Genomic DNA, 27,278 nt, shown 5'->3' with positions numbered 1-27,278 from the left:
GAGGACAGCAAATGCCATCCTAATATTGGATCTTAACATTTGTTTAAGCCTTTTGTGTTAGCCCCATGTGTTCACTATAGGCTATATTTCACTGCTGGAGGGTACGCCGGTCTGTTTGGGCACACACATGGGAGTGAAAGCAGAAGAGAGGAAAAGAGAAGCAGAGAGAGAGAGGGAGGCAAGAAGCAGACAGGGGAAGTGAGAAATAAAGCCATGGTTACTTGTTTTCTAGTCTTCAATGTTGAATTTATCAAGTGAACATCTAGCATAATTTTCAGCCACGGATCATACACTTTTGCAGGATAAGGTGAGGCCTGAGGACTGAACTGGCTCAGTAACTGAGCAAATGGATATAGTGGGCTGACTGGTGGGCCCCAAAATGTGCCATGTCCTAACCCCTGAAATCTTATATATCAAAGAGCCACTGTCGCTTCACATGGCAAAAGTCGGGACTAAGTTGAGGATCTTGGGGGGAAGAGCGTATCTCTCCTAGGTCCCCCCTAAAAGTAATCACACGTACCTTTGCAAGACATAAGGAAGGGAGAACCATTCTGAGGAGGAGGAGGAGGAGGAGGAGGAGGAGGAGGAAGAGGAGTGTGACCACGAGGCAGGGGTTAAAGTGACGGGCCGCAGCCCAGGAAGCCTGACAGGCGCTGGCAGCCAGGGGAGGCAGGAGGGACCCTCCCGAGCCTCCAGAAGGGGCGGGCCCTGCCCACACTGGGACCTCTGTTTTCCGGCGTCCAGGACTGTGAGAGAATACGCGTCTGTTGTTTTAAGCCACCGAGTTTATGGTCCTTTGTCAGAGCAGCCACAGGAAGGAAGGCACTGGATGCTCCCTGAATCTGAAGCCAGTTTCTAGCCACGTGGCTAGCAGGATGACTCAATGCCTTCTGTGGGCAAAATGGACCTTCCCAGACTTATTCCTTGCGGGCATATGTGAGTTGCTTGTCTTCTGGGCTTGTGCGAGGTGTTGCTGTGCTGTCCCTTCCCCGGGGACTGCATTCAGGTGGTGGCAACTCTCAGGGCTCCGTTCCTAGCCTGTGTCCGGTGCACAGATCTAACGAAAGGGCCCTCAGGGCCCAGTTACGATGGAATCTGATACCCCGTCCGCACCTGCCTCTGTGTGTCCGGCACTCTATTTACATCATCTCATCTTTCACTCACAATCACCCCTGGAGACAGGTGCTGCTGCCTTGTATGTGTGGTGACATCTAAAGTGCACAAGCCAGCCACGAAGCCACACAAAACCAAAGCGGTCTCTGAAACCCGTGTCTCACTGCAGGGTCCCTGCGGTCAGACGAAGATGCTGTTTCTTCACTGAGCTCCAAGAGACTGGCTGGTAGCTGGCTCCCATTTAGCAGAGCCCCCTCCCCCTGAACGCTTAGGCATGGCTCAGTGGTTGAGCATTGACCTATGAACCAGGTGGTCACGGTTCGAGTCGCGGTCAGGGCACATGCCTGGGTTGTGGGCTCCATCTGGGGCTCCATTCCCAGTGTGGGGCGTGCAGGAGGCAGCCGATCAATGATTCTCTCATCATTGATGTTTCTATCTCTCCCTCTTCCCTCCTCTCTGAAATCAATAAAAACATATTTTAAAAAATGAGTGATTCTTCCTCAGCAAGGGAAAGGCCCCCACTATGACAGGTGACAGGTGAGAGGTGAGAGGTGCAAGCTGGGCCTGTCTGGCTCTTAGCCCAGGGCCTGGCTCAGAGGAGAAGCAGGAAGAAGCACCTGTGAGGCACTTTCTCACCCAGCACCAGTGGCACCTGTAAGCCCCACATCGGTGTGACCTATTCTCCCACCCGTGTTTTGCTGTTTCCCAGCAGCCTGGGCTTTGTGTGCGCTGCCATGATGTGGTCTGAGACTGCGAGAGGAAGTCGGCATTTGTGCAGAGTCCATGGAATCCCAGCTTTGCCGTGACTAGCGGTACCGTGGGCCAGTTACCTCACACCTCTGTGCCTCAGTCTCACCGTCTGTTAAATGGAGGCATGGGCAGCACCTACCTCACAGTTGCTGTGAGATTTAAATCGATTGATCGGATACTCACTGTTAACTGCACAGAATAATGCCTGTGCATAGTCAAGGTAAAGAAGCGTCATGGAAACTCTTGTTGGAAGATGCGCGAGAAAATTCCTTCGTCACATAAAAGGGTCCCCTTCAAACAGGCATTGGAAGGCGCCAGGGGTCCTCACAGATTCGAGGGGAGTAGCTCACCTGGAGGCTGACCTCTCCCCTGAGATGGGGACAGGTACTGAGATGAGGGCTGGCGCCTGCGGAGGCGGCAGGAGTGGCTGTCTCTCTGATGGAGGGCCGAGGATGTTAGCAGGGACATCCCAGTGTATCCATTTCCTCTCTTATTAGCAGACCAGGCTGTGGTTTGTGGGGGGAAAAGCTGTAACCTTCTCAGGCCTCAGCTTCCTCACTGGTAAAGGGGTTCAGTGATGGGGCCTTTCCAGGGTTTTCTGAGGACCACACGAGAGAGAAAATAGAACAGCCTGGCGCAGGGCACATGATTTCCACTTTCCATATGACCTAAGGAAGGCCTGGCCGGTGTGGCTCAATGGTTGAGGTTTGACCTATGAACCAGGAGGTCACGGTTCGATTCCTTGTCTGGGCACATGCCGGGGTTGCGGGCTCTATCCCCAGTGTGGGGTGTGCAGGAGGCAGCTGATCCATGATTCTCTCTCATCACTGATGTTTCTATCTCTCTCTCCCTCTCCCTTCCTCTCTGAAATCAATAATATGTTTTACAAAAAAGGAATCCTTAATCCCAAGCATTTAAAAATCATTACATTTTTTTTTTAAATGAGAAATTTTAGGAGCTGAAAGTAGGTACTGGAAGGATAAAGGAATATCTAGCTGGAGAGTGCAATAACCATGGGATCTAGTTGAGGGGAACTATGTCCTAGTTACCAAAATGACTCCATCATCGATATGTTCCCAGCATGTTCTCCGTGGTTTCCGTTCATGAGCTCACTAACCCTCAGCACAAAGGAAACATGGGCTCCTTCATCTGGCCACAGCTGGCAGAGTTCTGCATCCATCTACTTGCTCATCTGGGCGCTCATTTGGGCTGTCCCGGGCTGCAGCAAAGGTAGTGAACAGACCCCAGGGCGGCCTGGCCGGTGCCGACCAGCCATTCCAGCCCACACGTGACACAGGCAAGGGCTCCGGGTCAGACACTGGGCTCAAGCTGGACAATCCAGGCAGCTGCTGAAAGGCTTTTCCACGTGGGGGGCCCACCTGGGGCATTTTGGCGGCCCCGCAACATTCCTTCTTTTGCTCTCTATTGAAGAATAGATATTTGGTGGAAGTTCTGGTTTATTACTGTGTTAGTTTGCTCGGGCCTCCATAACCACCACCTACCACAGATAAGGGTGGAGAGGGACTTAAGCAATAAAAATTTGTTTTCTCACAGTCTGGAGGCTGGAAGGCCCAGGTCCAGGTGGGCGGGGCTTGTTTCTCCTGAGGCCTCTCTCCTTGGTGTGTAGATGGCCCTCCCTCCCTCCCTCTCTCCCTCCCTCCCTCCCTCCTTCCCTCTCACCTTCCCAAGAAGAGTGAAAAGAGCAGCCCCTTCTAGCCCCTTACTACCTCGATGTCTCTAGCATTCATTTAATTTTCTGAGCTTCAGTCTCCCTCCATCTAAGGTAGAACCAATTATTATGTCAAAGAATCTTTGAAAACTAAAATGAGATAATGCAGACAGACCAGGCCTATCATGACTATATTCAGTGAAAATCAATCTCCTTTTCCCTTTCCCTGTGATTCATTGACACAGTTATGCACGATGCTGTAACTGAGTCATTCCCTCACCCGCCACCTGCCAGGCCGGGCACTGGATGCTGTGATGAAGCCCACTTTAGTTTGGGGACACAAACCTCACGATTCCTATTGCCAACAGACCTTGTCTGAAATGCAGGCAGGGGGAGTCAGTGCTGGGGCAGGGAAGGCCTGTGGCATTAACATGGCATTAACGTGGCCTCAGTGGAGTGTTCTGGGAGGCAGAATGAGTTTTCTTTAATGGGCAAAGCAGGACAGAGGGTGTGTGGAATGTCAGCCCTGGCCGTGAGTATGAACCATGTGCACAGATGCTTGTGGAAGGGGCTGGAAGGATTAATTACACTCCCCACCTCCAGGGTGGCGCTCTTTCCTCCCATCCTGCAGGCAGGGGACCTGGAGTGGCCTTGGCCAGCACCCTGCACGTTCCCCCCTCATTTTCCTTTAGTCAGAAAAGGGGAGCCATTAAGTTATACCCACTTCATCTCCTCGGAGTCCCGTCCCCAGAGCAAACTGCCGATTCCTCTCCAGGAAGCGGATTTTCACGTTGTAGACTCTGTTCCCATGAAACACCACCAACACGTAGGGTTCTGTGCAGGACTTCGCCGAGCAGTCTCGGACCAGGAACATGCCGTCCTGAAGGAGAGGAAGAGTGATCACTCCTCAGGCTGCCAGCGGGGCTGCCCGCGTCCCACCCTCGCCTCATGGAAGCGACGCCTGTGCTCCAGATTCCCCAACGGCTTTAGTTTTGGGTAAACTAGCTCTTTACTCAGTTGAACTCAGTGGTTATGGGGTGACAGCATGTATTAGGATTCTTGTTATTTTCTGAGAAGTCAACCAGTCAGATGATACCCCTTCTTCCAGATCTTCTAGCAGCCCCACCTCCTCAGCACCTGCCTCCAACCTCAGCTGCTCAGGGATGAACACAGCAGCCTGCCTGTGGTTTATCTGCTGTCACTCCTGCAGCCTCCCGCCCCGGTGCTGGCTCCAGTCAGCCACCATCCCCCAAAGGCCCCGCCTGGCTCTGGGATGCTGGGCATAGCTCTCCTCCTCCTCTTCTCAGGTACCCCCTTCACCTGCCGGTGTCCAAGTATTTCCTGTCCTACCCGATGCGCAGGTACCATCCAGAGAAAGTGGGAGCCCCCGCAGGCTAGAGCAGCAGAGGCGTTTAGCATGATAGGTGGGCCTCTGAATGGGGAGATGTCAACAGAGGACTAGGGTCCCAAAAAGAGATGTGGAGCTTCAAGGTCATTGAGGTCAAAGTGAGTGCAGAGGCCGTAGGAAGGGGGGAGAAAGTACAGCCTGGTGTGAGGGGCAGGCCAGAGCAGGGCAGGCAGGAGGGGACAGGAAAGGGCTCTAAGACAATGTCCCAGAGAGAGAAGGAAGCCAAGGCTATGGACAGCGAGGGTCACGGTGTGGGATGGTCTGAGGGCCGAGAAGGGCACCTGACGTGGGTCAGAAGTCATCAGGCTCTCCCTCGAGAAAGGCTCAGGATGAGGGCCGGGCAGAGCGGCTAAGGAGTGGAGCAGGCCTTCTGGTGGTGATCACACCTGCCTGCAGGCTCAGTTCTGTGGTCGCAGGGCATCACTTACATGATGAAAAATCTGACTGTAATTTTATAGATTATTATAAACTAGAGGCCCGGTGCACAAAAATTTGTGCACTCGGGGGTGGGGGGCAGTCCCCCAGCCCGGCCTGTGCCCTCTTGCAGTCTGGGACCCCTCGGGAGATAACGACCTGCTGGCTTAGGCCTGCTCCCGGGTGGCAGAGGGCAGGCCCAATCCCTAGGTGCAGCCCCTGGTCAGGCTCAGAGCAGGGCCGATTGGGGAGTTGGGGCACCGCCCCGTCATGCACAGAGCAGGATGGATCAGGAGGTTGCAATGCCACCCTCAGTCACTTTCAGGGTAGACCGATTGGGGGGTGCTCAGGATAGACTGATTGGGGGGTTGGGGCACCGCCCCCTGTTACACTCAAGGCAGGGTCAATGGGGAGGTTGCGGAGCCACCCCCTGTCACGCACAGAGCAGGGCCAATCGGGGTTGGGGCGCTGCCCCCTGTCACTCACAGAGCAGGGCCCATCAGGGGGTTGAGGAGCTCCCCGCTGTCACTCACAGAGTAGGGCCGATAGGGGAGTTGGGGCACTGCCCCCTGTCACACACAGAGCAGGGCGGATCAAGGGGTTGGGGCGCTGCACCCTGTCACACTCAGGGCAGGGCCAATGGGGAGGTTATGGCTCTATCCTGTAACACACAGAGCAAGGCCCGTGGAGGGGGATTGGGGCGCCACCCTCTATTACCCACAGAACAGGGCCGATCAGGAGGTTGGGGCGCCACCACTGTCACACTCAGGGCAGGGCCGATGGAGAGGTTATGGTTCTACCCTGTCACACACAGAGCAGGGCCCGTGGAGGCGGGGGGTTGGGGCGCCGCACCCTGTCACACACAGAGCAGGGCCGATCAGGGGGTTGGTGCGCTGCACCCTGTCACACACAGAGCCGCAGGGCAATCGGGGGGTTGGGGAGCTCCCCCCCTATCAGGCACAGAGCAGGGCTGATCAGGAGGTTTGGGCGCTGCCCCCTGTCACGCTGATCCCGGTGCTGGGAGCCTTGCTGCTCTGCTGATCCTGGTGCCGGGAGGCATATTACCCTTTTACTATATAGGATAGTGGCCTGGTGCACAGGTAGGGGCCGGCTGGTTTGCCCTGAAGGGTGTCCTGGATCAGGGTGGGAGTCCCCACTCGGGTGCCTGGCCAGGCTGGCTGAGGGGCTGAGGGCTGTTTTCCCGCTGGCAGTTGACTAAAAGCTCCCAACTGCTCCTTGTTTTCTTTTTTTTTTTTTTTATTCTGGGCCAGCTTTAGCTCTGAGGCCTCGCTGCTGAAAACATGGATACAATGTTGCGGTCTGGGGCTGACTGAAAGCCGGTTTTGTTTAGCTTCTTATTTGCAACATAGTAATAGTTTCTTAGAGTTGCAGTTGAGAGTCCGGCAAGTGAGGCGGGGAACGTTGGAGTCTGCAGTTCCTGGAGGAAGCAAGCCTTCCTGCCCGCTTCAGTGCATGGCTGCCGGCCGCCATCTTGGCTGACAGTTAATTTGCATAAGGATACGCTGATGAGCCAATGGGAAGGGTAGCGGTCGTACGCCAATTACCATGTTTCTCTTTTATTAGTGTAGATGATCTATACAATGAGGTATTGTGTATAGTTTATATTTATAATAGTTGTTACATGTATTTATCTCTCTCTTGACTAATATCTGTATATTTATATGTGATTATAGCATATGTTACATGTAATGAATATTTATAATATATGTTTATATAATGCTTATAATATGATATAACAGTGATTTTCATCTCATAGCACACATAAACTAATTGCTACAGTTCTTCGGCACACCAAAAAATATATATTTTTTGCTGATCTGACAAAAAAAGGTACCGTTCACACCAGACAGCTGTTGTTATGCTGACATCATTTTAAAAATTTGATTAAGGGACAAGAGGTTCGTGCCTCTGACTAAAGAGTCAGGTATTGCTAAAGAGTCAAGGTATTGCTAAAGAGTCAGGTATTGCTAAAGAGTAAAGAATTTGTTTTAAAAATTCTTGTGGCATACCAGTTGAAAATTGCTGCTCTAGAATAATACTTAAAAATGTTAAATTTATAAATAAAACTATAGTGACATTCTAATGATGCTGACAGCTGAGGTTTATTGAGAATTTCCCTCAAGATACCAAGCACTCTACACACATTATTTCATTTGATCTTTACTTATAATTTGAGGAGGTGTTCTATCCCCATTTTACAGGTGAGGAAATTAGGATCCAATAGCTTAAGTGAATCTCCTAAAACATCACAACTCATCAATGGAAAACTTGCTCTTTAAATATTCCAGCCTCTGAGAACATAGAGTGGCATGGAGAAATTTTCTGGAACTTCTTTTGCCTGAAACATTTGGCTGTAATTGAAGCCTTAAGACTCAAGCACCGAACATGGCCAAAGATCAGAAAGGAAGAGGGGGCCAAGATGTGTGACCAATTTCTGGGTTTATTATCTTAAACTGTACAATGAGTTTGTCACAATGAATCCTTCCTCTCTCTCTCAAATCAAGCAATCAATTAATAATATTTTAAAAAATGAATGTGTTCATTAGTGGGTGAGTTCATTAGTGATAGGACCCCAATGAATTTTAATAAAACCTAGCTCTCGGAATTGATATTATAAAACTAAATAAGATAAGTTTACATTAAGTTGCTACGGAAAACAGAATAATGCCCCTACACACAAGATGTCCATGTCCTAACTTCCAGGACCTGTGAATAGGTCACCTTTACAGGGAAAAAGGGATTTGCAGATGTGATTAAGAGTCTTGAGATGGGAAATTATCCTGGATTATCTGGGTGGGTTCAATGTAATCAGAAGAATCCTTGTAGGAGGGAGGCAGGGGTGTAAGGGTCAGACAGCGGGGGAGGGGGAGGCAGAAGTCAAGGATGGCTGGCAGCCCCTGGAATGTGGAAAAGGCAATGACATGGACTCTCTGGAGGCTCCCAAAGGAACACAGCCCTACACCTTAATTTTAGTCCAGGGAGACCCATGTAGGAATTCGACCTCCCAAACTGTAAGAGTAAATTTGTCTTAGTCTACTAAGTTTGTGGTAACTGCCAGCACTGAGAAATGCAAGGTGAGGCAAGAACCACTCCATTTAAGTCCACTGCTTGCTATGTCCTCTGATCGGTGGGCAGAAAACCGTAGGCTGATGGGCCCGTCGAGGTCTTACCTTGTTCTCCTTCATCAAGGCCTCTTCCACCTCCTGGCGACTGTACTCTCCGACGTACCAATCGCCGTGCTGGGCCTCCTGCAGGACAGGTGAAATGATGACTATTTTAGGGTCAAGGGGAAGCCCTATTCATTAATTAGTGAAAATGTTCTTTTGTTCCCCCAGTGCCAAATCACAGTTTGATTGACAGTAGAGATGTGGTACAAAAATTCTGTCCCTGGATCTGGATGCAGAAGTAACTGCAGCGTAGGAACTGTGAAATTGGCGTGACGGAGTAACCTGCAATTCCACTCCGTCTACATGAAAGGCCCTGTGCACCAGGCTCAGAGTGGGTGCTAAACCCTCATGCTCTCTACCTGCTGGAGCTTACTGAGATGGGATGGTTATTGTCTGTGGAGTCTATGCTGCCCTAGTCATGACGGGAGGGGAGGGCAGGACAGGTGTAGACAGGGAGCATCTTTAGGCCACTTGCCTAAAGCCACATGTATTGGATCTGCAATTTGAACCCTAGTCTGCCTGGCTTTTACCCTGTGCCATGCTCCCTTATGTATACCAACTGATTTCTTTGGATTGTAAAATCCATCATGACAGCGAGAAGAAGGGGGCAGTCAGAGAGATGCTCCATGGACCTGCAGTTCTCAAAGATCTAATATTAAACAAGCTCCTGTGTGAGTCCAGCACATCGAAGACCCCTCATCCATTGTCCCAATCCATTCCTGCAGCAACCTGACAGGTGGGCATGCCAGGCGGGGAGAGGGGCTCAGGAAGTCAACACCTGTCACCTGGTTGGCAAGTGCTTGGTCTCTCAGTCTGAGTCTGAGTCTCTGGTCCTCCCAGAGAGGGATCTTCCCAATGATGGGCATGTGTGAGCCAGCTCCCCACTAACTCCGTGCCCTTGCTTCCAGGCCTGGCACAGGGGTTTGGCCGGCCAGATGTGCTTGACATTCTGTGGACACATGGCTTCAGGGCTTGGCATGAATTGGCCCTCCTGCCTGGAATCCCTCCTACTCCTCACCTCTCCTCCTACCTGGTCTGTCATTCTCTTCCATCAAGACTAGGATCAAACTCATCTCTTATTGGAAGGGTCCTTTGGAATAAAGTCCTTCACTTTTTATTACAGTATATTGTTATAATTGTTCTATTTTATTATTAGTTGTTGCTAATCCTTGACTACCTAATTTATAATTAAGCTTCACCATAGGTATGCACGCATGTATATATGGGAAACAACATAGTAAGTACAGGGTTCAGTACTATCTGTGGTTTCAGGCATCCACCGGGGGCTTAAAACACATCCCTGTGAATAGGGAGCATGACTATATACAAACTGAAGAATCTGGTGGAAGAGCAATATAAAATGTTATACAGCAAAACTCTTTAAAATGTTAGAACCCAATAATATTGAAAAAAAATTAAAGTTCATCGTGATAACCCTCTGAGGCAACGTTCAGTAGAGCTCTATTCAGACACCAAGGTTATGTAGAGAGACAATGCAGAGAGGCGTCTACCTCTTCGTCAGACCTTGTGGGGCAAGGTTTCCTCCAGTTCATGTTTTTATAGTGAAGAGCATCTTCGCGAGGGCCGCAGCTGGCTGGAGCCTGACATCGCTGAGGAGCGCGGGACTGTGTGCTTTCTTTACGATCTGGGAAAAGTAAATGTGCATTTAAGTGCGATTTTATTAGTGTCAGATTGCCTCCCTCCCACAAGGAGCTGGATGGGGTCTGCCGCTCCTCTCTGTGTCTGGGGCAACCTTGGTCTACACCACTATCATCTCACTCTGGGGCAACTTTGGTCTACACCACTGTTGTCTCACTCTAGACGGCAATCTTCCCTGGATTCTTTGGCTTTAGCTTTTGCCCCTTCCTCTCTAAGGCAGCCAGAGTAATCTTTAAAAAATGTGATTTTGACTTTGCTACTCCCCCTGGTAAAAATCCTTCCATGATTTCCTTTACACATGGAAGAAAACCCAAATGTTTGACATCTGTCAGTGAGACACTCAATAATCTTTCTCTTCTGATTTCTCCATCCCCCATCCTCTCCTCCATCTCCCCATCCACTGTTCCTTCCTTCCTGCCATCCACCCGTACACCATCCATCCATCCTTCCATCCATTCCCCCATCCTTTGTTCCATCCATACACCTAACTATCCATCCATCCATCCATCCATCCATCCATCCCCCATCATCTGTTCTTTTCTGGCCATAATGAACTGTGTTCAGTTTCTTAAACAAGCCAAGCTTATTCCCAACTCAGGCAACACTATTTTTTTTTTTAAACTTGAAGAATGCATTTTGTCTTAATGGACAAAATGTCACTTTTATTTAGTTTTTTTTTAACCTGAAAGAAAGAATAGCAAACTGTGGTTATTCAGACTTGGGCATTTGGCAGATATTTTATTAGAAATGAACAAGGTGAGCCAGTTAATTCATGGAAAACAATGGCAGTATTTTCTGCCAACTATAAATTTAGAAATGCAAACTGGAATTTGGAAAAACTTGCAGCTGCTATCTTGATATAACAGCATCTCAAAAGACTTTTCTTAGTGATTTTAAACTATTTCATAATGAAGTATGTGAACATCGAAGAGATCTGCTCAAGTCTATGAATCATTATTTTCCAAGTGACTAATGTATGAAGCTATAAAATCATGTCCGGGTAAATATTTTTTTAAAAGACAAGACAGAACAATCAATTTTAAAGTATTTAAAAAATTCCTTGAAAGGGTTTTGCTTTCATCTGGTATCTTAGCTTTAAGATACTACCACTTGTCAAGTATTCTTTTTAGTTTTATTGTTTTTTAGAGGGAGAGAGAAACATTGATTGGTTGCCTCCCATACTCGCCCTGATCAGGGGATTGAACCCACAACCTGTGCCCTAACTGAGATTGAATCTGCCGCCTTTTAGTGCGTGGGACAATGCTCCAACCAACTGAGCCACCCAGCCAGGGCACTTGTCAAGTTTTGATGTGATAGTTTCTCTATATTCTTTGATGAAAATAACATATTTTCACAGCTTATCATTTCACATCAATAAATAATAATAAAATATGAATTTGAGGAAGTTAAGGCTATAAGAAAGGAGTGAGGTGTTATGCGGAATAGTAAATACAAGATTTGTAAATAATTTAGTAATTTCAAGCAAGAAATAACTGTAAAAAATTCATAAAGACTTAAGAGTAGAAAAATATGGAAATAAAATACTGGACAATAATCTATATATATAAAAGCCTAAGCAACCACATGACTGGTCAACCGGTTGCTATGTCGCACACTGACCACCAGGGGGCAGATGCTGAACACACAGGATCGGGCTCCCTCCTGTCTGGATTGGGCCTGGGGGATTAGGCCAAAACTGGCTATCTGAGATTCCCTGAGGGGTCCTGGATTGCGAGAGGGCGCAGGCCAGGCCAACGGACCCCACTGGTGCACGAATCTGTGCACTGGGCCTCTAGTAGCAAATAAAATGGAAGAGCAGTAATTAGTGTGAAGGCAGAGTTATAAACTATATAGTCTTAATCCAGTCTAGAAAATATAACCAAAGTTACAGTCTTGGTTAGTAGCTTGACAAGAACTTTGAAAGAATAGAATGCTTTTAAAAATAAATTTTAATTGAATTTATTGGGATGACTGGTTAATAAAATTATATAGATTTCAGGTGTACAATTCATTATACATCATCTGTATATTGAATTGTGTGTTCACCACCCCAAGTTAAGTCTCCTTCCATCACCATTTAAGAATAGGATACTTTTTCGCCAAAACCGGTTTGGCTCAGTGGATAGAGCATCGGCCTGCAGACTGAAAGGTCCCAGGTTCGATTCCGGTCAAGGGCATGTACCTTGGTTGCGGGCACATTTCCAGTAGGAGATGTGCAGGAGGCAGCTGATCGATGTTTCTCTCTCATCGATGTTTCTAACTCTCTATCTCTCTCCCTTCCTCTCTGTAAAAAAATCAATAAAATATATTTAAAAAAAAAAAAGAATAGGATACTTTTGACACAGCAAATTTTTGAGGCAAAATACTAACTCAAACGTTAGGGAATATTTATATGCCAGTTACCGAAAGTTAGGTTTCATGTGCATTTAGTCTGCTTCTGCCCATCAAAGAGCTGAATTCTCTCAGGGATTATTAAGAACAAAGAGTATGCCTGAGACATCGGGTGTTCTAGTTTAATAATTTCAAGGATTGTGGCTTTTTACATTGAACCTAAGAATGTTTGTTATAGAAAATTGTGTGCATTAAACTGTTTGTTGCAAGGGACTGTTTGACCACTTAAAGTTTAAATTACATTCATCACAGTACGTTAATTTTATTCACAGTTTAAGGCCTTGAAAATAGGAATAATGCTAAAGATATTTCTCCTTTTAACATTTCTCCTTTTAACATTTTATTTTAAAAGTTTTCTGTATTATTTGGAACGAGGATGTAAACTTTAGAGTTTTAAAATTCAGTCATACTTTTATTTAAGACTAGAGGCCTGGTGCACAGATTTGTGCACGGGGTGGGGGGTGTCCCTCAGCCTGGCCTGCACCCTCTCGCAATCTGGGACCCCTCGGGGGATGTCCGACTGCTGGTTTCAGCCTGGATCCCCACAGGCTAGAGTGTAGCAGTGCACCAAGCTGCAGGTGGCCAGGGAGGAGCCTGAGCTGGGGCTGGACGCTGCACTGCCCGCGCTCATCACAGCACACTACACCTGTCGCTGTTTGGTAGCATTGCAGCAAAGTGGGGAGAGGCTCCTGATGCCATGGTAGCTACACTAGCCAGCCATGAGCCCGGCTTTGGGCTGAGTGGCGGTCTCCCTGTGGGAGCACACTGACCACCAGGGGGCAGCTCCTGAATTGAGCGTCTGCCCCTGGTGGTCAGTGTGCATCATAGTGACTGGTTGACTGGTTGTTCCAGTCGTTCCATCGTAACAGTCATATATATATATATGTTAAAAACCAGTGGAAGAATAGTATAACTTCCAAGAAAGAGAGAGAGGCATAAGGGAGAGATGAATCCAATATCTGGCAGGAAAAGAAACGAAAAACCAGTGAAAAGAGGGCAAATAGGAGGCACAAAATAATATAAAGACAAATTTTAAAATATTAATAATCACAATAAATATCAAAGGTATAAACTTAGCATTTAAAAATCAGATGCAAATCTTTATGTGGTGCACCTGACACTATACAAAATAATATTAAATGTAAACTGTAATAGAAAAACATTTAAAAATTGTTTTAAAAATCCCCAGAAAACAAAATTTGATGCAGATTGGTTTAAACATTCCAGTTATGGGCTAATTTCACATTTAAAATGTAATGACACAGAGAGCTCACTAATGAGAGGATGGAGAATTATGTGCCAGCTGAATTCTAACCAAGAGAAAGCTAAAAGAGCTATGATAACATTTAAAAAAGACTTTAAAAATATATTTAAAATGTAGTGAAGCAAGACATAGAGGCTTATTACTGGACTAGCCACAACTATCCTTTCAACGTGGATTGAAACAATAAGAACATACATGAGAGAAGAAAATAACAATCATCAGCATTTCCTATCAGTTGTGTAGCGTACACAATAGTTTCCGTGATTATGAATTTTTCATTATATTGTGGCAACTGATTTATTAAATTTCAACTCTGAGCGCTTTGCTTGAATATTTAAAAAATCCTACTTGACGAAGACCGTTGGGAAGCAGCAAAACGCATTTGTAGCCTATTCAGAGAATGAGTTAAACAAAACAAAACAAGCAAGAAAACCACTCGGCCATGCAATTTCCCCCTGAAGCCCTGGTGGGTCTTTGCTTAAAGAATAAATAAAAAAAAAGAATAAATAAAATTCGGAGCTTATAATCCACTACAATTGTTTAATTGGTTTTATTCTAAAATCATATAACTAATCTCTGAACAATTTTCTTTACCTAAAACACTGCATTTGTGTTTTGTACCCCCATGGCATAGGACTCTCCCACTTGGGGAAGGGAGGGTCACAGAAATAAAGAGGTTGAGTTAGGTAAGTGGGAGAACATTGGGGAGGACAGTGTGTAGGTTATCAATGGAGTTTGAATAAAAATGATATGGGTTGCAAATTCATACCTTTATCAATAAACACTACTATTTCAAAATTCTTATATATATGAAGCTCTTAGCATTGTGCCTGACCCATATTAGTAACTCAAAAAATGCTACTGCTAATGTTAACATGATTCGGAACACATAGCTCTAGACCTTTCTTTTGTAACTTATAATAAAAGCATTTTATTTTAACCTAGTGTCCATACATATTTATTAGCAAATTTACATACAATTTAAAAGCATCTTATAAAGAAAAAACCGCATAGTTTAAAGAATAAAAAATGCAGACAGAAAAAGAAAATGTTGCCCGGCCAGTATGGCTCAATGGTTGAACTTTGACCTATGAACCAGGAGGTCATGGTTCCATTCCTGATCAGGGCACATGCCCAGGTTGTGGGCTTGATCCCCAGTGTGGGGTTGTGCAGGAGGCATCCCATCAATGATTCTCTCTCATCATTGATGTTTCTATCTCCCTCTCCCTCTCCCTTTCTCTCTGAAATCAATAAAAATAAAAAAATAAAATGTTAATGGACAAAAACTAAAAAGAAAAAGAAAGCAAGTCACCCACAATCCAAAACTCAGAGAGTAACTTTACTATTTTGGAATATAACCAAACCAATCGATCCTCTTCTAATAGCAAAATTAATTTTTTTGTCCTGAGATTCATCTGCGTAGGCTTCTAATAGCTTAGCTTGAATTCATGTATCAGAGAATTGAGCCAAGGCTGTTTATCAAGTAGCAACTGAGCTATCAAGAATAACTGAACATTTCTACAATTTTTTTCTCACTTGTGAAATAAAGATGACAGTGTCTCCATGGATACAGTTGTAGATTTCACCATTCTGCAGGAAGAGGACTGCCCCCCTCACGGGAGGCACTCAAATTAAACCGGTGAGCTGTAGAGAGCCCCTGGGACTGAGAACTCTGGTAGAGCTTAGATTGCATTCACCTGATTTCTACAAGCACTGTGATTCAGAGGTGAACCTTTATCCAGTAGAATGGCCATGGCTCAGTAAGTTGATGGAGGGGCATGGCAGGTGCTTACACACTGGTTAGTTAAAGGATTGGGCTGTCTCTCTTTTGTATTTTTAGGGCCCAGCCCAATTTTGGGTGTCAATCATATGCTTGGTGGATATTTGTTGACTGAAAGAGGAATTAATGGTGTTTGAAGGTGCTGGAGGCCAAAACATTTCCCCTGTTCATGCCAGGCTGTTTCTTTAAGCAACCTTGTTTCCTATGAGAGGCATGGAGAACAAGCTACAAGAGCCCAGTACGAATGATCTATGTTCAACCCTGGGGTGCTTGACTGGACTCATGTCTGTGAAGGCCACCCGCTCCACTAACTAATGTTCCATTCTTCAACAGTCTCTATTTTTTATTTGTGCAAGATTTTGCCTTTCAACTCTGGATTCCTCTTTAAGCTATGATTCTGCTCCCCCATCCTTGCAACATACTCTCAAAACCTGATAAGTCATGCCCTTTCTGGGCCTGTTCAGCCCTGGACCTTCCACCCGGATACCCAGCCTTATCATCTTTTTACACCGTCATCTGGCCTCCAGGACCACTGTCATTTGATTCCAAGGGGTTGAGCCCATGTAGTAAATCACTGCCCCCTTTAGTCACCTTCCTTTAAAAAAATAGTCCTCTCTTGGGAAACTCTTATTAGCCGTGTGTACATCAGGAGAAATGAGTTTCCAGATTGGCTTTCCAATATAAGGCCCAGATGGCAGAGGGCAGAAGAGAGAGAAGGACATGATGGAGGTTAGGGAGGAAACTCTTGGTCTAATGGAATCAATTGGGTAGGGAATCCCTGGAAAAGGAACAGGAATACAGAAAAAAAAGGAGAGATATTAAAATGTGTCTAGCAGAGGGCTGTGTGTGTGTATTAACCCTGTGAGTTAACACTAGTATTTGAATTTTATGGATGGGGAAGGGTGAAGTTCCAAGAATGAACTTGCTGAAGCTGACCCTACTATAGGGAGAGAGGCAGAATTAGCACCATGGTCAGTAGAGCGCTCAGCCTTCCCGTGGTATCAGGTGGGGTCTGCTTCCTCCAGCCCTAAGCTCCTTCTTATGGCTCAACAGAGAGTGAGACTGCAGGATTAGACTTAAACACATATCTCCCTGGCAATTAGGCAGAAGAAAAAAAGAACATAACATCTAGTTTGGGCAAAATAATATTAATGTCAAAACCCATCACCACAGTAATCCTATATACTAGTAATAAAAGTCTAATATGCTGAATGTCTGGTCTTCTGGTTGGCCATTCAACCAATCAAAGAATAATATGCTAATAATATGCTAAGGCTGCTCAACCTCTCGCTATGATGTGCACTGACCACAAGGGGGCAGACACTCCAACTGGTAGTTAGCTTGCTGGTGGGGTCCAGCTGGTTGGGACTGAGAGAGATGGGCCGGACATGCCCTGGAGCCCTCCCACTGTCTCTCCCTGGCTGGCCAACCTCCTGTGTCCCTCCCCGGCCCCGATTGTACACCGGTGGGGTCCCTCAGCCTGGCCTTCACCCTCTTGCAATCCAGGACCCCTCGGGGAATGTTGGAGAGCTGGTTTCAGCCCGATCTGTAGGCCAGGACCAGGGACCCCATTGGTGCACGAATTTGTGCATCGGGCCTCTAGTCATTAAATATGCTGCTTCAGATCTCACCACAGAAATGTTATCCTTTTGATTTTTATCTTTACAATCAATTAGTAAGTGAGGTCAATGTTATTTTATCCATTTCTCAGATTTTCTTATGAGAAATCTGTTTTACACCCAATGGATTGGCAAAAACTCAAAACAACTCCTGGAGAGGATGGGGCACACTGGGGAGTCATAAGCTGTCGGCGAGACTGAAGGACACACCTGCTTTGTAAAATCCACCAAGTACAAGTGAAGAAAGGAATGTCCTAAGACCTATACATTTTACGCGTAGAGAGAGAACTTAGAGTATGTACCTGAGAAAAATGTACATATTATGTATGTGGGAAGACAATATTGTTTATAACATCATAATGCTCATAAGAGAGAAAAATGCAAACCACCTAAGTGATCTTATTTAATTATAGATAAAAATTGTTATATTCACCCAATGGAATGCTACCTGTCAATGAAAACAAGCTAATGCCCTTTATCCACATCCACTCAGCAAGTCTGAGGGTCACAGAGCAAAGTCACGGAGCAGGAATATTGTCATGAGAGGACTTACCCGTCTATTTTATGATTCCTAGGTCAAGTACTCTTACCTCTGCTTTGCATACTGTGGTTGCTCATCATGAACGAAGAGCTAAGGAAAATGTTAGAAACATTAGCTATGGAACAAATAGACCCATATGAGTTCTTTTCATGTCATTTCAATGAGCACAATTATGATTCTTTACTTGTTGAAGACGTGAACTTAGACTTGCCTTCTGACTACAGCCACTATAGAGAATGGCATGTGGCTGGCCGGGCTCCTATTCCATAGTAATTATTTCCCAATTGAGGGAGAGTATAGAGAGCAATTTAGTCTTCCTTGAAATGTGAGCTAGCTGAGAAAACTGTGGATTATTCTAAGAAAATCCATAAAGAAAAAGGGATTATAAAAATATGTACTAAAAGACAATGGAGAAACCAAATGGAGAAACTAATAAACACAATAATAACGATGTTACCAAGACTGTTCACCAATGGCTCTAGTTAGCACTTTACTTAATGTTTAGCTTTACTTAACACTCGGTTTTCTGGTTCGCTTTGTATTGTGGCCAGCACCATCATTATAAGCGCTAGGTGCTACCACAGTTAAATTTAATTACATGGGGCATGCTCCACACCAGAAAGTACGCTATTTATAAAGCCTCCGGGCCAATTAACTGAAATCTAGCCCTTTCCTAGCACCCCTGAAATCAACTGAGGGCACACCTGGTTCTTGCTCTCCGGTGGGAGCCTTGCTTTGTGGATAAAAGTGCTCGCAGATTATTTAACCACCGCGCTGTGTTGTAATCTCCGGTCAGACTTCTACTGACATCCAAGACTTGGACTCTGTTAACACCAGATTCCCTTACCAGGAGCCAGTGTACAGCTTTAATAAATGTCTGGGGGGGGGGGGGGGGAGGGAAGTCATCTATATCAAAATGTCTCTGCCCTAATTTCATAGGATTTTTAAAAAGAAAATGTTGAGAGACTAAGAACATCCTCTGAGGACATTTTAGGTCTCAAATACCAAGTTTATAAGGATCGAAGCAAAAACAAACAAACAATACCCAAACAAGCAAACAAAAATAAATAAAAACAATGATTCTTTCACTTTTAAAAGGTGTGTTAAGCCCTAGCCAGTTTGGCTCAGTGAATAGAACATCAGCCTGCTGACTGAAGGGTTCCAGGTTTGATTCCAGTCAAGGGCAGGTACTTTGGTTGCAGGCTCTTCCCTGGTCAGGGCTCGTGCAGGAGGCAATCAAATCGATGTGTTGCTCTCACATTGATGTTTCTGTCTTTCCCTCTCTCTTCCACTCTCTCAAAAAATCAGTAGAAAAATATCATTGGGTGAGGATAAAAAAAAAAAAGAAAAGAAAGAAAAGAAAAAAAGGTGTGTTGAGTACCTATTGGGCACATGGCATGTTTCGAGGAATGTAACATGAGTAGGACAAGGCCTCTGCCCTGAAGCCGCTCCATTTGGGGAGGGAAGACATTGTATCATAATCACAAGTGGGCTGAGTGCCGGGACAGGTGTGTGCACAGCAGGAGTCCCTGCAGTAGCCTTAATCCAGACAAAGTCACTTTGGGTCTCAGGAAAGCCTTTCTGGGAGATGTGCTAACCAAGCTGACTTCTGAAAGATGAATAGGAGACGGTGACAAGGGAGGGTGTTGTTCCAGGCAGAGGGAACAGCAGGTGCAAAGGCTCAGGGGCAAGGAAACATGGCTTATTCTGCAACAGACCAGAACTCAGTTCCTTCTGGATAGAAGGTGAGGCATGGGGATGGTAAGTATCATTAAGTGGCTACTGCAAGAGTCCAAGCGAGATTGAAGGTGGCTGGCCCCTGTTGGGAGCTGGGAAAATGAGGAGACATGGATAGACTTAAGACATGTTTTGGAGATAGAACTTGGGGAGGTGGAAATGGAAGAGTGAAGATGGGGAGGAGAACGCATCATTTACTGGGGAGAGAACGTTTGTGGGAGGATACCGCTGGTTTGGGAATGAAAGTAGAAATGAAGAGATCCATTTCAACGTATGAGTTTGAGGTGCCTGTCACCTATTTAAGGAAAACTGCCTGTTGGGTCTGGAACTAAGAAGGGTGATTGTGGCCGAAGATAGAGGTTTAGGAATTACCAGCATAGGGTGACATCAACACTGTGGGGTGGCTGACACTGCCCAGGCTGTTAGTGAGAGAAACCAGGACTTCAGATGGACCCTGAGGGATCCCAGCACTTGGAGGTCAGCTTGGGAAAAAGTCCAACCAGGGGGCCCAGAAGAAGAAGCCAGTTAATAGAGGAAGAAAAATCAGGAGACTTTGTTCAACTAATTAAACAAAGAAACAAAAGAAGCCAAACCCCACCAAACAACTACTACAGATCTGAGTGCCAATGAGAGCTCATTATCTTTTCACAACAATATTGAGAATTTTATTTTCCTTTTAGAAAATTACATTAAGAGAGGGTGTTTATAGTGTGCTATGGGCAAGAATTTTGTGCCAGGTTGGGCCTTAAACAGAAACAGCCTAACAAGAATTAGGAAGCCAGAGTTCTAACACCCACAGGCCAGAGACTGAGAACAAAGCCACTGAAGGTGTGAGATAGGACAAGATAGGAAAGTGAGGGAGGGCAAGATGTGGGGGTGGCGGTCACCCTGATGGACAGGACCTGGCCATGACAATGAGAGCGCACATGTGCCAGGCACTTGCAACAGGCCTGGCTCTGCTCTCAGCTTTGTGTGCGAGGTGAGTGATATAGCCCAGCGTCATGTGGTTCGCTGGTGGTGGAGCGAGGCAGCCTGATCCCAGTGAATTCCTCCTCCTAACCACTGCTCCACTCCACCACAAACAGGGCGGCTCCCTGTAAGTATCTACTAGGTACAATGACAGCATCTTCACCCTGGACAGGCCCCTGGGGAAGTCAAGATTCATGGGCTACGGTTTTAGAGTTGCCAGTATAGACATCACGGGCTGCTGAGCGTGAAGCTGGACTTGACTTCAATGGGAAAGGGCTTCAGATTCTCTGGGCCTCATTTATTCACTCTGGGAAATGGGTCAGAACTGTCGCCTGGATTCAGTGGCTTTAAGCTGGGGTCTGAGGAATAGAGAGAAGTTTTCTAAGTCTGGAGAGAGTGGAGAGGGAGCGCTATGGAGGGAAGGGGTACAGGCAGAGAAATAGTGTGCGCTAATGTCCTGCGGTAGGTGACAGTGGAGAGTGGGAAAGTGGGTGAGGGGCATGAACGGAGGCTGAAGCCACTGGTCAGACCAGGGCCATAGGGCCTCTAGCACTAATTTTGGGGGCCCTGGGTTTTGTTTTAAGGAAGCCACCACTAATATACAGTGTCTTCCAGCCTGAGCCCTTGCTTTCTTGACTGTTTAGTTGGGATGACAATTGTTAAAATAACCTGATCAGTAAAGTATTTAATCAGAAAATGGTCTCTTTAAGTCCTAGCCATCTGTAAAGTGAAATTCAAAAGTAACTGAGTCTAGTTAGAAAAGCCCACTTCTCTCCCTGGAGTAGTTAGCATCTGTCCCAGTTAATCTGACCTAGTTAGTACTCAGGTCTTTGAGTCAGCCACACTTCTCTAGCCTCACTCGGAGAAGTACACGGCACGGGAAGGATGTTGCTGTTAGCTTCAATAACAGCTGTGGCTCCGGACTTCCTTTCTTATCAAAGGCCCAGGACTTCCCGTGTGTCAGGAAGCCTTGGCGAGTCTTTATCCTACACAACACATGCCCTGACCCCCAAGCTGGGACCCAACCAGGCGTTCCTGGCTCCTTACCTGGCGACAGCAAGAGGGATTTCTGGAGCATTTGGGTTTTGGGTCCCGTGAGAGGATTCCGGCTTTGTCGGGGGATGAGGAGCTGTAGAGAGGAGTCAGATCATTTCAGGATGCAAAAGGAAAATGACTCGAGACCATCTGAGGCCCATTGGAACGGCTATAATTTCATCCAGTAATCTCGGGTGATCTACTTTCTAACCTCTAATCTGCTGGTGGTGGCCAGCAGCAACCCACGTATTCCACACTGACCCTGGCTCCTGGGAGTGGCTTCTCCTTGAGGCTATAAAATTGAAATATTGAATCTTCAATACTGTGATGGAGAACACTGAATCTGGAACTCATCATTGAACTTCCCAAAACATAGAATGTTGTGCTGGGAGGGGTTTGGTGTGGAAGAGAACTGAAGTAGAATTCTGATTCAAACGAAGACTTACAAAGAAACATAAATGAAAAGGTGAAATCCAAGAGGCCGGCCTGTGTGGCTCAGTGGTTGAGTGTTGACCCATGTACCAAGAGGTCACTGGTTTGATTCCCGGTCAGGGTTCATGCCTGGGTTGTGGGCCCAACACCCAGTGGGGTGTGTGTAGGAGGCAGCCGATTGATGCTGTTTCTCTCTCATCAGTGTTTCTATCTCTCTCTCCCTCTCTCTTAAAAATCAACAAAAACATATTTTTAAAAAAAGATTAAATTCAAGAACTGTTTTGAGTAATGTAGGGCACGGGGATGCTCAGTGCTGGCCCACCCCCTAAATTCTCATGCCCCTGTGCCAGGGCAGGCGAGCCCCAGGAGACTGGTGTAGACCAGTAGTTCCTAGCCTGCTGTGTAGGCATGCCTTTTCTCAGAATGTCCCCCTTGATCGTCAAGTTTTGAACAGTTCTGCCAACCAGATGAACTGGAGTTATTTAGTAATCGCATAGGCCAATGCTGTTATCGCTTTTTATTTCCTTCTCATCATGAATAGATTTTAATCAGCCATCAGAAGTACCAAGGACACACAATACCGCCCTGGTGTGAAACCCCATAAAGCTCTCAATGCCAGCTGTAGTCATAAAGTTAAGGAAGCATACAGACGCCTCCGTGTCTTCATTGGGGTTGTGACTCTGTGCTCTGTTCAAGGTTGATCACCGAATGGACACTGTTGATTGAGGGACTGTGATTACTTGGAATGTGATTGGAGTCAGTGACTGGCCCACTAGCTGCACATCCTATAAAAGTGCTTCTTGTCATCAGCAGCCGCCCAGAGCGCCTGCCCCTTGTGAGCTGAACACGGTCGCATGGTTGCATCGACCATCGTTGGAACCCAAGGCGACGACCCTTGGACTTTCAGTCAGGATGCTGAGCTTCAGTGCGGGAAAGGGCTCAGTTTCCTTTTGGTTTTGAATTTTTTTAGATCGCCAACAGGCCCCCCTCCTCCATCAGAGGCCCTTGGGCATCTGCAAACCCAGATGAGGCCTCGCTTAAGGCTAACGTCCTCAGTATAAGGAACAGCACACTGGAGACCCACGGAGGCCAGAACCACCATGGGTCGGTGGTGGCCCCTGTTGCTTTGTGACCGCGCTTCCTGCGTGAACTCTTTGGACGAGGCTCAGCCCTTGGCTCTGGAGGTAATTCTTCATTCTGAGTGAATGGCGAACAGCACTTCACAGGTGGACATGAGGTTCTTACCTACTTCGCATCCTGCCAGCTGGCGAGCGAGTGATGGATTGCCTGCTTCACAGCAGTGACCCCGATGGTGTGTGTGTGTGTGTGTGTGTGTGTATGTGTATGTGCTCAAATGAGGTGTAGGTGTGTGTTCATGGGTGACATCAAAGAGGGAGAGGCCAAGAGCAGTGGGCCAGCAATGTCTTCCCAAATTGGCTGGTGGTGGCCTGTGCCTCCTGTCAGCAGCCTGCGCTGAAGAAAGACCACGAGCCCAGCCCCAATTTAAATCACCACGTTTAGGCCAGAGCATTCTTCAACAGACAGACAGGAAGTTCTGGGTCCATCTGGGTCACGTTTCCTGCCCCTCTTCCCCCTGCCCCTCCACCCCCCTGCCATGTGCTCATCCATCCCAGGCCCTGAAGCAATCGGTCCTTTCAGCAAATGACTAACACTGTAAATATGGAAACAGCACTTAGCCTAACAGCATGAGGGGATGAAAACAAACATAAACAGTTTACCTTTCTCTGCTCCAAGGACCTGTGTTAAAAGGCAAAAAAAAAAGTTGAATAATTCTTGGTGATAGAAAACGTCATAATATGTATCTTTAGAACAATTGGTTAGTAGAACTGGGCAACATTTTTGTTAGTATTGAGATTTTTTAAATCTACAAATAACGCTCCAAGAGACTAAGCATAAACCAAGCGTACCCTCTTTGCGGATGTAACAGGCAGATATTCAGGCTGCCGAAGGGACTAAAAATCACTTTGCCTCTTTGGAAAGCAATGTAACCATAGATCTCAAGAGCCTTAGAGAGAGACTATTATTCTTACCCCAGTAATTCCACTGATGAGACTCTTTTTCTAAGAAAAGAGCCTAAAATCTGTACCGAGTTCCATGTATGAAGCTGTTTAGCATATCCTCAGTTATACCGTCAAAACCCAGGAAACAGTCTGTTCCAGCTTCTATGTCCCTGGATCTAGTTTTGTTCATCAGTGTATTTTGTTCATTCGATTTCACATATGAGTGAGATCATGTGCGGGGGCGGGCGAGAAGAGGTCAATGGGGAAAGAGGGGCCATCATACGTAATACTTTCAACAATAAAGATTAAAAAAAATCCTGGAAACAATCTACATGCCCATCTAAGTGGGCACCATTAAGCACATTTTGGTGCTACATTCACCTACTGGGATATTATCCATGTATCGCAAGTATTTACACAGAGTGTGGCATAAGATTATATTCTAAGTATGCCTCAATATTCCATAAAAAGTCCAGAATAAACACTGGATTCATGACATATTTACATGTAGGGGTGTGTGTGTGTGTATAAAAAGGGATTTGAAGAGATATGACAAAATATTAATAGAGGTTGTGTTTAAGAGATGAGGCTGTCGTTAATTTTCTTCATATTTTAAAAAATGAGCATGAAAATAGTCACATTATTCTTTTTCAAGGTAGCTATTCCGAATCAGTTTCTTTCTCTTTCTTTCCTTAATGATAATGGTAGAATTCCTGACCAGCCTTTATTATAAAAAATCTATGTTATTGGACTTGCATCCTTGGGCCCTGTTCTACTCTGAAAGGAGCAAAAAACCTTACAAGAGGTATAGTATTTGCTGAAGTGTCTCCTTAATTGTGAATAATTTTATTTTTAAAATTTTTAAAAAATATATTTTTATTGATTTCAGAGAAGACGAGAGAGGGAGAGAGAGAGACAGAAACATCGATTATGAGAGAAAATCATGGATTGGCTGCCTTCTGCACCCCCTCTACTGGGGATCAAGCCTACAACTGGGGCATGTGTCCTGACCAGGAATTGAACTGTGACCTCCTGGTTCATAGGTCAATGCTCAACCACTGAGCCACACTGGCTGGGCAATTGTGAATGATTTTCTAAAGTGCACTTCATGCAGCTGGGGAGCTGCTCAGACATCATTTAGACAACAGGTTCTTCATTTGAGGCATGGAAGAGGGCCTTGATGGCCTAGGGGGGCCCATGACCCTTCTAAATTAATAGCTACATTTTTTTCCTTCGTATACTTGTGCATATTTTTAAGGAAGGTTTATTATATATACCTTTCATCAAATTTTCCAAAGGGTCTGAGGTCCATGAAAAGTTTAAGCCAGCAGTCTGCAGATACGGAACAAAGATGGGGTGCCCCCTCACTGGCATGGCTCAGTGGTTGAGCGTCAGGGTTTGATTCCTAGGGCAAGTGTCAGGGTTGTGGGCTCAATTCCCACTAGGGGGCATGCGGGAGCAGCTGATTAATGCTTCTCTCTCATCAATGATGTTTCTCTCTCTCCCTCTCTCTGAAATTAATAAAAATATATTAAAAAATAAATAAACAAAAACAAAGAGGGGGAGCCATTCACCCAGATTCCCACAGTTACCTTGCGGTTGAGCTGACCATGGAGGCCAGGTCTCCGGACTCACATTTGCTTCCCAGACAAGAAACCTTTAGCAACAAAGAGCTGAGAGAGGCTCCAGAAGTCTTATCTGAAGCTGGTCTACAGACAGACAAGCTCTTTTGTTTCAAAGACCATGGTGGCCCTGGGGGTCTGGAAAGGGGACATGCACTTCATCATGGACAGCAAATGCAGGCAAGCCTCCAGGCAAAGTAAAAAGGGTAATGAATCCATTCTGATGAGTGGTTTGGAAGTATCCCCACCGAGTCTTCCCCAGGACTTTGAACCTGGCAGTTCAAAGCCTCAATCAGATGCAGCTGTGGTTTTCGGGCTGGTCAAAGGGGAGGTGCCTGAGCTGTTAGTGCAACAGAGAAGCCAACCGGCTCGGGGAACAGATGTTTTATCTAATTGAGACCCAGTCCACTTTTCGCTTGAGGGCACTGCATTTAAATTTAATGAGATCAGGAGAGTGGAGTGAAACTTCTCTAGTTTCTCTACTTTAACTTTTTGTGTTGTTTTTTGAAAATGAGTATATGCAAGTTAAATAATAATGCTTTCCATAAGTCCCTTCCTCCCCCTTTCCTCCCCACCCCGCCTCTCTGTTTGAGCTCAGAGGTGTCTCTGTATTTGCTAACGCAGAGAGTCCTAGGTCAGGGCACACTGGACTTGGGGCTCTCAGGGGCTCTGCCAGCTGTGGGGGCTCTGGCCTCTCCAAGGCTTCTTTCTCTTAGGGTTTTGTGAGAATTAAATGAGACCACAGTCTCTACTGTGTTTGAAAACTATCAAGTGCTACGTGAACTTGAGTTGGGGTGGGTAGTTCGTCATTTCTGATCTCCAAGGTTCTGGCCACATACAAGCGTGACATTTGTCCTATGAGATAAGAAATGGCCTTGATGCTGGCTCCAGACAAACAACGGGGAAACATCTTGGCAAAAGATAAGAAGGAAGAACGAGTTTTTCCACTACCCACATGGTTCTATAGATGATATTATCTTCTAGCAAAATGCCAACCAAAGGCAAGGAGAACGAACTGGCCTGCCTGGTCCCTGCCCTCCAGGCCTGACCTTCTCTTGTCCTTCCACACTGACCACTGAGTTGTGGACCGTGAGTGGCAGCCATCTGTTACTTGGGATCCATGAATCTCACTCATAGGAAGAAAGGGCTGGATCGCTCTGGGCGTGTGGGTACCACCCCCAACTTTCTCCTTCCTGGCGGTGCCTGGAAGTTAACTCCCAGAAGAGGGTGAGCTGGTGAAGTACTAAATAAGCCAAGGCCGGCCTCTCCTTCAGTTCTATGCTTTCTCCTGGACATGACTGCCTTATAGATTAGATGGAAAAGTGAGTTAAAAAATTTTTTTTTAAATTTCAGAGAGGAAGGGTGAGGGAGAGAGAGATAGAAATATCAATGATGACAGAGAATCATTGATTGGCTGTCTCCTGCATGCCCCCTACTGGGGATCGAGCCCACAACCTGGGCATGTGCTCTTGACTGGAATCGAACACGGGACTCTTCAGTCTGAAGGCTCTATCCACTGAGCCAAACTGGCTAGGGCTGGAAATTTGACCTTTGATTTTACATTCTCATAATGCCAATAAAGAAAAAAGAAAGGAAGGAAGAAAGGGAGGGAGGGAGGGGGGGGAGGGAGGGAGGAAGAAAAGCCAACCTCTGTACTGGCTCATAA

At 46.1% G+C, this 27,278-nt stretch overlaps 1 protein-coding gene across 1 annotated transcript in view; it reads right to left on the bottom strand.

The window, feature by feature from the left end:
- CLNK (cytokine dependent hematopoietic cell linker) overlaps positions 1-27,278 on the bottom strand; it is a 78,319-nt gene that overhangs the window by 6,737 nt on the left and 44,304 nt on the right. Inside the window, exons 10-15 of the mRNA XM_070399323.1 lie at positions 23,709-23,727; positions 21,550-21,631; positions 17,846-17,886; positions 10,054-10,187; positions 8,546-8,623; positions 4,257-4,412 (exon numbers count right to left, since the gene is read on the bottom strand). Of these exons, the coding sequence (XP_070255424.1) occupies positions 4,257-4,412; positions 8,546-8,623; positions 10,054-10,187; positions 17,846-17,886; positions 21,550-21,631; positions 23,709-23,727 (510 nt within the window). The remainder of the gene's footprint in view (positions 1-4,256; positions 4,413-8,545; positions 8,624-10,053; positions 10,188-17,845; positions 17,887-21,549; positions 21,632-23,708; positions 23,728-27,278) is intronic.

This window comes from Myotis yumanensis, unplaced genomic scaffold (assembly GCF_028538775.1).
Source record: "Myotis yumanensis isolate MYYU_CA2020_CCGP unplaced genomic scaffold, mMyoYum1.0.hap1 SCAF_1, whole genome shotgun sequence".
NCBI lineage: Eukaryota > Metazoa > Chordata > Mammalia > Chiroptera > Vespertilionidae > Myotis > Myotis yumanensis.
Note: the sequence above shows the minus strand (reverse complement) of the source record. Positions and strands in the feature narration are given on the sequence as shown.